General features: G+C 37.2%; 1 protein-coding gene across 1 annotated transcript in view; it reads left to right on the top strand.

Annotated features, from left to right (window-relative positions):
- Positions 1-14410, top strand: part of DNAJC24 (DnaJ heat shock protein family (Hsp40) member C24) — a 38758-nt gene that overhangs the window by 13307 nt on the left and 11041 nt on the right. The window contains exon 3 of the mRNA XM_080405883.1: positions 13275-13413. Within this exon, the coding sequence (XP_080262009.1) occupies positions 13275-13413 (139 nt within the window). The remainder of the gene's footprint in view (positions 1-13274; positions 13414-14410) is intronic.

The following is a 14410-nucleotide window of genomic DNA, read 5'->3' on the forward strand; positions in this document are numbered from 1 at the left end:
CTGCATAACTGTTGCATGTTGCTGTTTTAAAAGAAGGCAAGTTGGGCTGTCTGTAGTTTTCTTTCAAAATTATTCATTGGGTGATGAATAACTAAAATGTTCCGGAAAATTCCTTTTTCCTCCTATGTGCTGGCTTGATGATACTTTGCTGAAAATACATCACAGCAAATAATTCCTTACAGTAACATCTATAGCAGCAATAATATGATCTGAAAGATTTGTATTCTGATGGTTCTTACTTGTCTCGAGTGAAGCTGGAGGTCTGCTGTGCTGGATGCGTACAGCAGTGGTTATCCCTGCCTGAAGGCAGTTGAATATTGTGCGGGAAGCTCAGATTGATACTTGCATAACTATTTCTAATTATGGCAGATTGTACAGAGAAAGGGATAAGAACGGACACGAGTTTTCACCAGCTAGTTGATCACTGAGCGATGTTAGAAAAAGGTCAAAGAATAGGTAAGATAGAAGAGATTAGAAGGAAAATGAAACTGTCTTATTTTTTCCTCAAACAAAGAACACTTCGTATGAATAAGAATCGTCCAGGAGATGGACAGTAGAGGCTGGAATCAGTGTCAAAGCAGATAACAAGATCAGGTAGGAGAAGGCTGAAGTTGTTAAAAAGCTTAAAGATTGTTTGTGTTTGGGGAAAAAAGAAAAGATGGATTGAAGTAATGAATCAAGAAGATAAATTCCTTGCGCTTTTGTCTAGCTGTCTTTGGATAGACACCCTTTGGGGGAGTTTAAATCTCTATATGAAAAGATTGAATGTCACAAGGAACCCTCCACTTTCTGTTTCTCCTCTTTGCAAGTGGAAAAAGCAGGCTACTTCCATGTTCCCTGCTAACTTCTGCCAATTGACTGAACATGTTGAAAAGATTGATTGTGGGCTAGGAAGGCAAGTTTAAGACCTGGAATCATTCTTTTCATGGAAGTGAACAAGTTCCACGTTTCAGAGAGAGTGCCTTGCAAAACCACTGAAATACAAAAAGCGCCTTCAAGGTAGTTTTGTGGTGTTTTAACGTAAAAGCCACACCTCTTTTTTCCTTTTCTTTTTATTTTTCCTTCCCCTTTCCAAATACTTGTCCTGTGAAGCTATTCAGTACTGAATTGTGCTAGTTACTTAACAAGGGATAGCTTACAAAAATGTAAACAAGTGTGGAACGTGATCTAGTGAATGTACTCACTTCTCTGAGTATCCTCATGAAATGCATGTATTACATTCCTGATTTTTTTGCAGATGAAATAAGAGTCCCACGTTTAGCCCCCTGAACATACATCTTGCCTTTTACAGTCTTTGTGTACAAGAACGGATACGATCCCATCAGTTCACTATAGAAAGCCTGTAGGGGAAATGTGAGGCAGATACTTAAAAACAATAATAAACTTTTATTTGCTTTGGTCTCTGTTCTCCATCATGCTAGATAGACGGTGTCGTGCAGAGAAACAATGAAATGTTTTTGATGTAACCTTCTGGTAAGCATTAGGTGGCAGTAGTGTGTTGTATTTGGCAGCTGCTTTGTCTTTTTTTTATCTTCTGCAATCTTTAGTGCAGTGTAATAAATGGAGAAAACATTTTATTTCTTACACTTTTTATAAAATGCTGATTTATGGTTGTTCTGACTGTATGTGACTAAGGGCAGCTGTTGTTTGGACTCTTGTGTATATAGGTGGGATTAGCATATTGTAGTTTCTGCACAATGTTCATGACTCATTTTCTGAGTATCTAACAGTTACAACATTAACTGCAAATACTCTGATGAGAAATACGCTGTTAATGGCTAAGTGAGTTTAGTTTTGCAGCCTTTTTCATGAGCTGTTACCATTTGTAAATTTAATATAGCCTGTTAGATGAAGTATGATTTTTTTTGCTTCTGTGTACTCTTTCTTTTTTTTTTTTTTCCTTAGATAAAAACCCAGACTCAGGCTCCAGAGAATGTTGGTAGGAACATAATTAACCTTTCAGCATAGTGATGTTATTGTCACTCCAGATCTTAGACAAGTGTGGTTACCTTGTGACCCTTTTGGAGTTGTTTTTTTATCCCCTTCATCCTTGTTTCTCACAGGTAAAGGACCACAAGGAGTCTGGAACTGGTGTTGCATTGTATTAATTGGGCAGGATGATCAATTAATAGAAGAAAAGCCAGAAAGTGTTGACAGAACATGCTATCTAATTAGTACCTGATGAACCATGTAGGCCACAGAGCCCGGAGTGTAATGTTGCTTCAGGGTGGTTCCTGTAGAAGACCTTTATATGCAAAATAGGCCTGTAGAAAAGCTAAAAAAGAATATTTGAGCATAGTTGCAGTGAAGGAAATCTTTATTGCTGAAAAACTTCACTTTCCACTGTAAACTTGAGGAGAGCTAGGGATACTTAATACTTCATAGAAGAAGCACGTATCGAAGTATCAGCCCTGTGTTTTGTACAAGTTTTGCTCTTAAAAAATCATGTACCCTTTTGTTTGTTTGTGTCTCTTATGTAAGAGATGATCTACAAATTATGGAAATAGATGAAATAGTTGTTTTAAAATAAAACTATGTAGGTTTTCTTCCAGCTTTTTGGAGCAGTAAGAAAGAAGTAGGGCAGTAGGATTTCCTGTTGGCTTCTGATAAAATGCTAAGGAAAATGAATTTATGTTAAGGGCAGATAGCACCACAGTGCTTTAGGGTTCCACCCTAACTGGTTTTCTATTACATATTAGTTTGTAATGGTTTTTCAGTTGAAAATTGAATAATTTTGAGTTAAAAAGCACTTTGAGTCTAGCAAGGCACTACTGCTAGAATTATTTAGTTACTGCTAATTAGGTGGTTTTTTTCATTCATTTGTATAAATGTATTGGTAATTAATTCATACTGTTCATTCAGAAATTCTTCTTCCTCACATGATAAAAGTTTAATGGTTATGTGTTTAAAACAAATGTTTTTTTCAAAATGAATTCATTTTCTCCTGCAGCTTGAGCTGCTTTGTTTTACTGAAACAAACCGCTTCCTGTTTTAGAATACTTTCATTGAATAAATCACTTTTTTTTACTTTTTTATTTTTTTTAAATACTTAAGTTTTTTTATCCTGCCCTAATTTAATGAGTTCTGCTGGTGAAGTTAGAAAATAGCTTTTTTTTTCTGTGACCATTCAGCAAGTGCCACAGGGTGGGGGTGAGGTGCATATTTGTCACCTTTTTTCTTGACCAAGCACAGGTGGCTAAAACATGTTCTTAAATTTAGTTCTCAAAAAATTCAAATTCCAGTTTAATAAATGATTTTATAATCCAGTCTGTGTTCACATCACAGAATGGATTCTGCAAGAAAAAGACTGTAACCCTAAAGCGTAACAGCTAGTCTGCATAGATTCTAATCTGTGTATCACGGCCATAACCAAAGTAAATGATCATTTGGAGTCAGTGTGCTTGATTGCTCAAATATAGCTGTCGTATACATGGTGTAGGTAATAGCAAATGTGTGTGCTAATTCTATTGCGTGCTGATAGGGCTTTGTGGCTTAAAGTATTCAGTGTGACAATGTATGTAAAATTAACAAAAGTGTTAACGTTAAATGTAATTATATAGCTCCTGGAGTGTTGTAATTGCATTATATAGTTCCTTTCTTGTGCTGTGTCCAGCAGGGAGACTGTTCAGCTTTATATTTCGGTGTTCTATCAACTGATCTGCAACTTTCAATACATGCCACATAATTTGATTAAAAAGTCTGCTACACACCTTATAATGACATAGTATAGAAATGTGGGGGTTTGGGGTGGTGAGGCAATGCACTCTCTAGACCATGTTAAGCTTAGCTATAGTATTTCAGATAACCCAAGTTTAATATCTTGGATACTTCTAAACTGTCGAGCCCTGAGACCAATAGAAGCAGAATGCCTAATTTTGTGATAATGATCACGAGGTCTGGGGCCTTGACCAGCCACACTCTAAATTGCCTGCGGACAGAGATTTCAGGAAGGGTGAGCTTTGTCAAGAACCCAAAGCCAGTTGGAACTTTGCAATGGGAGGCCAGGGTTTTCCACAGCTATCATGCTAGTCTCTCGTGTCCACAAACTGTGGTAAGAGACTTTTAGATGGGCACTTCTCGATCAAAGCAGCAAAACTCTTCTACTTCCAAATGTAATTTTAGAAAGAGGAGGGATGCTGCACTTAAGCTTAATTGCCCAAACTTGATTCTAAAGCTATGGGGATATGAAGACTGAACACTGGCTTTTTGGGGAGAGAGAGGGGGGAAATGAGTACAGATACAGAGAATGTCAGCCTACCATATTATGTTGATTCTTGACATTGTTTCAAAGAGTTGTCGATTTCTTAGTTATTTATGGACGGGGCTTAAACATTGTCATGTGGCCAGATTAAGGAATCTTGTTTTAAGAACTATAATTTCTTTCTAATAAAAATATGTCCATGTAGTCTGTTGATAACTAGAGAAATGGATGCAATTATATGACTCAATACAGCCCTTGTTTAGCAGTTAATTTCTCCAGACTTCTATGAGCATTTGGTCAGATCTACACAGATTTGGTTGTTGGTTTAAATCTAGCCAAGGCTGGTGGTGTCTTAATTGCTACCACAGAGCAACCATTTGGCCCGTGTGAGATGAATGTTGTCAAGGTACCTTCTGCAAGGCGGACATTCATCCACTGGGAATGTATCAAGAAAGTTTTCATTAATTGGTCCCTTTGTTGGCATTTGTGGCAGAGCAGCCAAAAACTGAGTATGAACAGACACTCTGTGTCAGGGGGTGAGATTTATTGGCAAGTCCCAGTAAAAACTGGTATTTACTACATATATTGTTAGCAGGGGCAAAGGACCTTCCTCTAAGAACTGCCTGGCATTAAATTTACTCAGATTATTATTTATATTTTTTTTAAAGGCAGGGAAATGTAACAAGAATTCAGACTATAATCAGAAATTGAATAGGAAATAGCTGGTTAATGTTTTTCTTCTTAATGTTGATTGTCTTGCAGCTTTTTAATATGATGTGAAGTGTTATGATGAGCTCTGTAGTCTACAGACAAATTTGCATGGACTTATGAATACTTATGTCAGATGAGAACACTTAAAGGTTTTGTCCTGACCTCTGTTAGCTTAACCTGTAGATAATAACAATTACAGTTGATAATGTACAAATGTTGCATAAAGCATGAGAAATGTTTTTAAACATAGTGTTCCTGTTTTGATACTTTCATGTTAATTTTAACTCTTGCATTTTGTTCTTGTTTTGTTAAAAGGATGCACTGCACTATGTTGCAAGGGGCATCCTGGTAATGATTTGTACATTTTGTCTGAGTGCAACACACTTGTTTGTTGCTATACTTTGTGTAGACCAAGACCATGTTAAGCTTTCTGTTCTGCTTGCTTACACCCATTTTGTCTTTAAAAGGATTTCAACTTGCTTATTCCACATTATAAAATAATAGTTTAGCCTTATTAAGCAAATAAACTGTTATATATTGACTCTGAGAGAGAATTCTGATTCTGAAATTTGAATATATTGCCTCTTCAATATTGAGCTTTTGATACAAGCATAACTGGATTCACACACACACACACACAGATACTGATAATGTGGGTTTTAAAAGTGCTTGGTATTAATCTGTGTGATTCCAGTGAGCCGTCAAAGTCTCATCCTGTTGGATTCCCAGCCATGAGTCTGGCAACGTTGATTGAAAATAAAGGCTTGGGTTTCTCTCTTCATCCAGCTGCTTCCAGTGTTTCCCCCTCTCATTCTTTATTTCTTCTGAACAGCATAGTATCCAACTCTTGTGTCCACTTGCTGTCATCCATCTAACGCCCCTATCAGCAGAAATGGATGACATTGATGTGTACTGCTGTTACCTGAATCTAGCCGATGCTTATCCATAGTGACTTTCACTTTTGCAATGTTAATCCAGCCAACCCTTTGTGTACCACTTTCATGACTTTCACCTCTTCTGTTTGCAATTTTAATTCAGTTCTGTCATTCATCAAAAAGAGTAGTCTCACCAGATATGGAGCAGTGCCCTGTTGGTAAAGTTTCGGTTGAATTTCTCTTCCCTAACCATTACTGGTTTTCACCACCTCTTTACTTTTTAATATAAATACAGAACATTTTACAAATTCCGGGAGGTATTGTAGTTGTAGTGTAGCTATGAACACCGTGGCTTCCTGTTACTTTTACTGCAACAACAAAAAAAAAGGTAATTCATACTTGGCTGGAAGTCTTCTTTGTAGCTGCATTACATGAAACAAATACTACTGTCAGGCTATAAAACTATCATAGTTACTACTGTGTTCCTCACATGGAAAAAGGGTGAAGTATGCTAAGAGATACGAAGTTAATTTTAGATGTTAATATTCTATCATTGACTCTTATTTACAGCTTAGATTTAGTCATTAGATGTAGTTCCTACAAAAGCACAAGTGTTTGAATGCATGTAAGTAATCCCCTGTTAAAATCTTGCTACTTGATTTACTCAGAAACTTCCAGTACATCTCTAGCTTTAGATGTAGTCCTTACTCAAATATAGGTGCACATCCCCTATTGAAATAAAGCAGGAATTCAAGACTTGTCTAAACTTGTCAGTTTAGTAAAGCAAGGTGATTCCATGAGACTGTAGATAATTCCAGAGCTAAAAATCTTTAGTAAATCGGGTAGTTTAGAAATGTACTATGCTGTAATTGTTGGTGGTACTGACTGCTTAGTGGTTACTTTATGACTCACTACAGTAAGTCTAACTTTTAAATTTTTCAGCTCTAATGGTTTCATCATTGTTCTATGTGTATCTACTTTTGAATTTTAGAATCTTAATAATGGTTTCCCTTAAGAAAAGAAAAAAAAAAACCAAAAACCCAAAGGTATATAATAAAAATTTTAAAGTCTGAAAATACTTCTCTGAAATTGTCTTGGAAGAGAAGGTCAAGATTTAATGCAGCCACATCTGGTTCATCCTTTTCGTATTCTTTTTTATTTGCTGCCAAAGATTTCTCCAAATGTTTCACAGCTTTGCATGAAATATTGGAAAGTAGGAAAGACAAAGCCATAGAAAGCAGAGAGTACTCCTTAATTCAGCCATGGAAAAAACTTGGAGCTAATCTACTTCATTTTCCTCAATCAGAAAAAATGGAAAATGTACATTTTGAATAAGCTTATTTTAAAAAGCTGTGTAATTTTAGGGGGAAGTTCTTTACAGCTGTCTGTGAAATAGCAGTAAATGAAAGAAATTTTTCGTAATTTAAATGAAAATTTGGAAGAAGCAGTAGTTTTCATAGAAAATAAAGCCTCCTGTTTTGATGTATGGAATTGGGGGTGTGGTACACCTTCAGGTTTTAAAGTGAATACCCCTTATACACAAGGCAAAATAACCATGGTCATGTATTAAGTAATAAATGAGAAGGACTGGTATTTTTTAAACCTTGTCTAAATAACCAGCCTTTTCAATTTGTTATGTGTAAAAGTAATTATGAGTAAAAGTTTGACTCTATCAAGTGGTTTAGTTGTGTGTTCCACAGTTTAGCAAGAGATTACAGATTTAGTGTAGAATGTATGCTTCACCCCTCCCCTCCCAATAAGTCATATTAAGTTGATTCTCACGGGGTACTATAAATTTCTTTTAAAAAATATATTCATGAGCACCAATAAGAAATGTATATTAAATAGGTTTAACTAGAGGGTTTCTGCTTGCTAGTTTGAATTTGATTAAAATCAATTGCATTACATTTATTGCCTAAAGTTAAGCAACTTGTGTGAGTGTTAGGAGTGTTGGGACCTTGGTGTCATCTCTGTGCTCCTTCCTTTGCTCAACCAGCTACTGTAGTTTCTCACCTTGTGCTATGAGAGTTCTTAAGGTTTGGATGTTGAGATGTAATACCGTTACAGTTATTGACCAAGTGGTCTTTATTAACTTCCAGGGATTAATTTTGCAATTCCTAAAGTGCAGGAGGGACCAAACTTCATGGAGTATAAAGTAGGCAGAAATTAAAGAATATGGCAGTTGAATGTACTGTACTGTGTTTCAAATTCTTATTCAAACCCTGTGGGCGAAAACCATATGAGTGGTACAATGTATAAACAAAAATATCATTGTATAAATAAAATATATGATGGAACTCAAGTAATTTTTGGAGATTCTACACTTCTAATTATTTGGTGAAACAACAACATTAACATCTTTTTTCTGAGACAGTGTTTGCTCACTTGCTTGTTCTTTATTCTATAGTAGGTATCAAAGGCAATAGATTAGCATAATGAAATACAAATAATTTACCTAAACTACGATCACAGAATGGTCAGGGTTGGAAGGGCCCTCTGGAGATCACCTAGTCCAACCCCTGCTAAAGCAGGTGCACCCACAGCAGGTTGTGCAGTCACATCCAGGCAGGTTTGGAATGTCTCCAGAGGAGACTCCACAGCCTCTCAGGGCAGCCTGTGCCAGGGCTCTGTCACCCCCAGAGTAAAGAAGCTCTTCCTCATATCGAGAAGGAACTTCTTGTGTTGCAGTTTGTGCCCGTTGCCTCCATCTTGTCACTGGGCACCACTGAGAAGAGCCTGTCCCCGTCCTCTTGGCACTGGCCCTGAAGATATTTGTAGACACTGATAAGACCCCCTTGCTCAGTCTTTCTTCTGCAGGCTGAACAGCCCCAGCTCCCTCAGCCTTCCCTCATCAGGGAGATGCTCCAGTCCCTTAACAGTCTTTGTAGCTGGGCCCTCTCCAGCAGTTCCCTGTCTCCCTTAACTGGGAAGCCCAGCACTGGACACAGCACTCCGGATACAGCCTCACCAGGGCGGAGCAGAGGGTTCATGTTCCGTGAAAATTTTCTGAACTTTTGAGCACTCGCATAGCTATGAACTGAACTTGTATCTGTGTTTCAGAGTGTGTTTGCCAGGTGATACGCTGTTGCCCACTGTACCCAAACTGCTGAAAAGTACAGTCTGGTGTATTTTAAAAATAAGGCAGTTCAATACAGTTGTTTTAGAAAGGTGTAATAATGGTGCTGTAACTGAAAGGGGCATGAGGGTAAGTTTGTATTGGCCTACTTTCCTGTTTCCCTGCAGCACTAAAAATTTCACCGAGTCTCCGACAGACAATGCTTAAAGTGTGTTTGAGCTTTTTTAAATTTTTTTCTCAGTGATTGTAAAAACTAAACCAAACAAAACCCCTAAAAATCATTTTAAAATTAACCCTTGCACCAAGAGCCAGAGTCCTCAAGAAATGCTATTCCAATGTGATGTTCAAGATAAACAGCAGGGAGTGAGCAGTGTCACATGTATGCGATGATTTTTATAGATGAACTAATATATTTCTATTATCAATCAGTTTGTGTTTAACATTAACAATAACTACAAAGCATCTTATGCTGTGAAGTTAAATAAATTCTAGTCTTTAGTAATGGAAAGAAGTTAGCAAATTACTTCTAGTAGAGGTATAAAAAAGGACAACTGGATTGGGCATACATAAGTAACCTTCCCCCCCCGTCAGACTCAAGAAAATATCCTTTATTGTTTTTATAAAGTCCTATGAAGTAGTAATGTGTTAGTAAAAATTATTACTGTGCTCAAAAATGAGGATGAATGCTCAGCAAAAAGCTGTTTTTATGGAAGTATTGCTTAAAAATGTTGTGTATAATACAGCTGAAAACAGCGTTCAGATGGCAAGTATGAATGACAAATAATTTGCACAGAATTTGAGAAGTAGTAGTGCAAGAGACATTGGAGGGCTCTTAACATTTTGAGTAAGAACTTATAACGTGATGTATAGAGGGAGAGATGAACAATAGTTCAGTTTGAGTAGAAGGAGATAGGTCGAGTAGAAAACAGGCTTGTCTGTTCTCATTACGGAGCTTGCACACGGTTGCAGCTGAGATTAACCCAGAAATAAGGCTGAATGGGAAAAGAGGAGGAGATCAGAAACGTACATCGTATTTCACCTTCTTCAAAACAAAACCAACCCCCTGGCTCTGAGGCAGCTCCTCTGAAGGATGTGCTGGAGAGGGAGGAGAATCAGAAGCGAGAATATGGTAACCAAGAATTAGGGAAGAAGCTACAAAAAAAAAAAAAAAAAGTTTGGTTGATTAATGTCAGAAGTATTGGTGGAGAACATTACACTCTCTGAACTTCAGCTATGAGTAGGTTGGTTGAACCTTTGATAAGGTGCCCTCTGTGGCTGGTCTCTGAGCTGGCTGAACAGGGTCTAAAACAGCAGGAGGGAGGACACATCCTTTGTTGTCTCGGAGATGGAGGAGAATTCTCGGGTATGGGGAGTTGAATCAAGAGTGGATTTTTGCTGCAGAGAAGCATTCTTGGATTCTGATCAGCAAGCTGGAGAATAGGAAAAGGGAGTCAGTGAGAACAGGTACACAACAAATTCAGAGGAAATGGGGTCACTGGGAGGGAAAAAAAAAAAGAGGATTAGAGTAAAAGAGCAGAGATTTGAGTATTATTTTATTTTAGCGTAGACATAGGCTACTAAAGTCATCAGATGATAATAAAGTAACAAGCCCAGCAGAGGAGGGAGCAAATGGTTTCAGAAAGCACGGAGACGAAAGTTGATTTCTTTTTTTTTAATTAGTAGGTCCCCTACAGTGTAGTTAGTTACATGGAGTTGTAGTCTTTAGAATATAAAAATTGTATGTGCTACAAATACTAACATTTCCAAAGCTTTAGGAAAAACGTTAAATGATAAATCTGAAGAATATAATTTTCTGCATTATTAAAGTAATGAACAGAATGGCCTTTTTCTGTATTGATTGTTATTTTCCCAGAGTACTTTTGTGACATTCGTGGGTTACTGTTTCTCACTGACTACTTCCAGTACAGCCCAAAATCACTTCTCAGTCAGGCAGTTTTGGTGTAGCAAGGGAAAAGTGATATTCTGGGGGTGTTTTCTCAACATTCTTGGCAGGAGAGAAGCCAGTATTCTTAGTGCTGGTTTGGGCAATGGGTCAGTAATGTTTTCATGTGTCTGTAAGAAATTGAGTTGAGGAGATGTGGTCCTGTGGCAAATCCAAACATACAGCAGTATGAGCAACAGTTTTCTGGCAGTGCTATTCAAATCTAGTTAAATTTCTGTGGTGCCAAGTCTGGTATAATATTCCTTGGATGGGCCTTTACATCCTTTTGGGTGTAAGCTAGTAGGAGAATGCTTAGAGCATCATCCGAATAGAGTGAAACACACAGCAGTCATAGAACTCTCTTTTTAGGTAGTACGATTAACCCTACAGTATTTGAGGTGGGTCCAAATTTTAAATACAGCATCTGAAATATTTTTAAATAATGAAGTATCATTTTTTAGCTAAAATACTGCTTTGAGGAGTAACTGCTGGATTCACACCTCAAACATCATTATTAAAATAAATAGCATTGCTAAAAGGAAACCATATGAGTCTTTAATGTGGTTTGACGATTTTGCCTTGTATGCTTATTAAGCATTGATATTTATTTTTTTTAATTACTTTTTACAAATGTGGCATACAATCAACTGCCAAAGTTAAAAATGCTATTAAAATTGAAATACAACTGGAAAAGCTAAGGTTTCAGAGAAATGGGCTTGAAAACAAATAATATTTTGAAATGCCTTTTACGGTACAGCGTGATGCATGCCAACAGAACACTGAATTTAGGGCCTACCAAATAAAGGGATAATTACTCATTATCTAATTAGCTATTGAGGATACAGTGACTAATTGCAATGACCAAAAATTTTTTATTTGTTTGCACCTTAGAATTTTGTCATCTTCTGTTGGGGAGACAAGAAAGGGATCTTTAAGAGATAAACCTTTGTGGATCACAACTGTGCTTCAGCCATGTTTTCAGCAAGTTGCAAGCTAGTCCTTAGTCTTGAATGCAGAGATGACTTCAAGTATACTTACTGGTATGTGGAATGTACATTTTTAAACAAAACCAAAAAATGTACGTTTGTGTACAGACTTCATACTTGAGGTTGCAGGTACATTCATTTGTTTATGGAAAAATACATAAGAAAAAACTTGAGGTCAAAGCTTAATATTTTGCTCTTATGTACATCCTCTTGTCATACAGGGGATTTATCAGGGTACCACCCATCAGTGCAAATGACAGATACATCAGCGAGCAAATAAACTCCAGTAAATGGTCCTTTTAAATTTTGGAATTTATAAAGCACACATTATATTTTTTTCTTTCCTTTCCAAAATCAGTTATAAACTAAAACAAAGGGATTCAGTTAATCAGAAATCTGCTCAAACAGGAGTTTTCAGGCTTAAACTCTGCTATACATTTCAGTGCCCCAGCTGATGTTGGTAAAAAGGGCAGAAGTTAAAGCTCTGGAATAAGGGATATCTTGATTTATAACATGGTTAACAGCTGATAGGTCTGATTATATTGCACCTTCCTCATCTTATGCTGTTTCCTCTTGGTCCACCACTTCTACTGAGCAATTTAAAATATAAAAAAAAGAGATTTTTGGAGATGAAGTAAAGCTACAGGAAGATGGAGCTTTGAGAGTTCCTTTTCAGTAGACATTTGAACCAAAAAAGGTAGCTTTGTTCGGAACCCGTAGTACAAATGGTAGAGAAAACGTGTCACCATTTCAATTATCATTGCCTATTTAACATGGGATTTCTTGCAGCCATGTCCTTGAATAACCATTTCTTAACTAAAATGACACAATTTTGTAGCCAGTGATCCATGACTTTAAATATTTGGAAGGGCTATTGATTCACTGAACTGGAAGAAATTAAAGATGTTGAGGCATATTTTCAAAAGTAGAATTACATGTATTGTAAATTATATTTGACCGGCTATATTCTATTTACCATTTAAATAATAAATTAAAAAAAAAACTAGCTACACATAGTAAGCATTCAATTTTTCTGTAATAGCCTTAACTGAACATTGGTGGTATTGTTTAAGTCAGTTATGTGTAATATTACGAGAACTGCTAGCACCTGCAGCACCTCCTCTTGTTCCTGTGTCATGGTCCTCTGCAGGTACCTATTTCTGTTTGTGGTAGTCACTCTCTCTAGGTAAATCGTCCATAAGACCAATGATTCCATCAGCAAATTATCCAGAAAATGCTGTCAGTGTACATGGTGACATTTGTGCCACTGGTGGTTTTGTTGCCATTTCAGTGGTCTAATTAAATTGGCAGTTTTCTCTTGTGCCCAGCATCGTTGTCTCCCTTCCTTTGGCACCTTAGCTCAGACCTTCTCCTTTTTTCTGTCCTTTTAACTGAATATCAAATGCATTATTGATTGCTCCTCTTCCACCCTCCTCGCTTCCACTCCCCTCAACTTTTTTTTTTTTTTTTTTTTGATTGGCAGTATCATCCAGACAAACAGAAGGCAGATGTGCCAGCAGGAGAAGTGGAGGAGCGCGTGCAGAGGTTCATCGAAATTGATCAAGCGTGGAAAATTCTAGGGAACGAAGAGACAAAAAAAGAGTATGACCTGCAGCAGCGTGGTAGGTTCCTGCCAAGGAGTGCTGTAGTGGCAGCAGCTCTTTAAATAAGCAGGGTCTGGGAGTGGTAGTTAGATGGTATTTTAAAATGCTGTTTATTGCTGAACCAAATGTTTCTTTCACTCTTGTCCTACTTTCAAATGTGGATCCATTATTTATAGCTTTTGCTACACATACGTTAGCTAGTGAAAACATTTGAATTACTTCCAACAAAACATTAGGTGGCATTATTCCCAATAATTTGAATGAATATGAAATCTATACTAATTACAGACCTTAGCCCTTTTTATTAAGGCAGTTTCATTAAGCATTCTTCATTTTAAATCTTACACTACATTTTGTTGCAATATAGGTATTAGATATAGGTATTAATTCATTATACACCTAGCATTCAACGTGTATGGGTTCGTAAGCACTTCAGCATCATTAAGAGACATTCTTTTTGGTGGTGTGTATGTTATGGTAGTTTTCATAATTCATATGTAGTCTAAACTAGTTTTTTTTAAAGCAGGTTTATAAATAATATTCCAATATAACACATTAACCAGGCAGCTCTAGCATGCATTTCTTTTTATACCTCTCAGAAAATAGCTTCTTAAAACAGTGACAGGCTGTTGTGAGAAAGAAAGGGGGGAAATGTAGGTCAGGTCTGTCACACATGGGCTACCATTACATGAAGTGATAGGCTGTCTTTCTGCTCTGGCCTCAGGATAGGAGTCCCTCAGCCTTCCATTAGAACCTTCAATAAATGTATATCCACCCTACATGTTAATGGGGGGAGTCAATAATAGTGTATTGCCCGTGGGGAAAACACTCAGTCGCACTCTGCAGTAACACACTCCGGTCCGACATTGACGTGTAGCCACCACCACTTTTGAATGTGTCTGATAAAAGCCCACTGTCTCTGCAGCTTGTTATTGAATTCTCTTCCATTGTACATTGGCACACCATCAGACCTTTCTCTCTTGTGCTGATTTTTAACTCCCCTGCCGCTGCGGAT

The sequence above is a fragment of the Falco punctatus genome (assembly GCF_963210335.1).
Source record: "Falco punctatus genome assembly, chromosome: 10".
NCBI classification, from domain to species: domain Eukaryota; kingdom Metazoa; phylum Chordata; class Aves; order Falconiformes; family Falconidae; genus Falco; species Falco punctatus.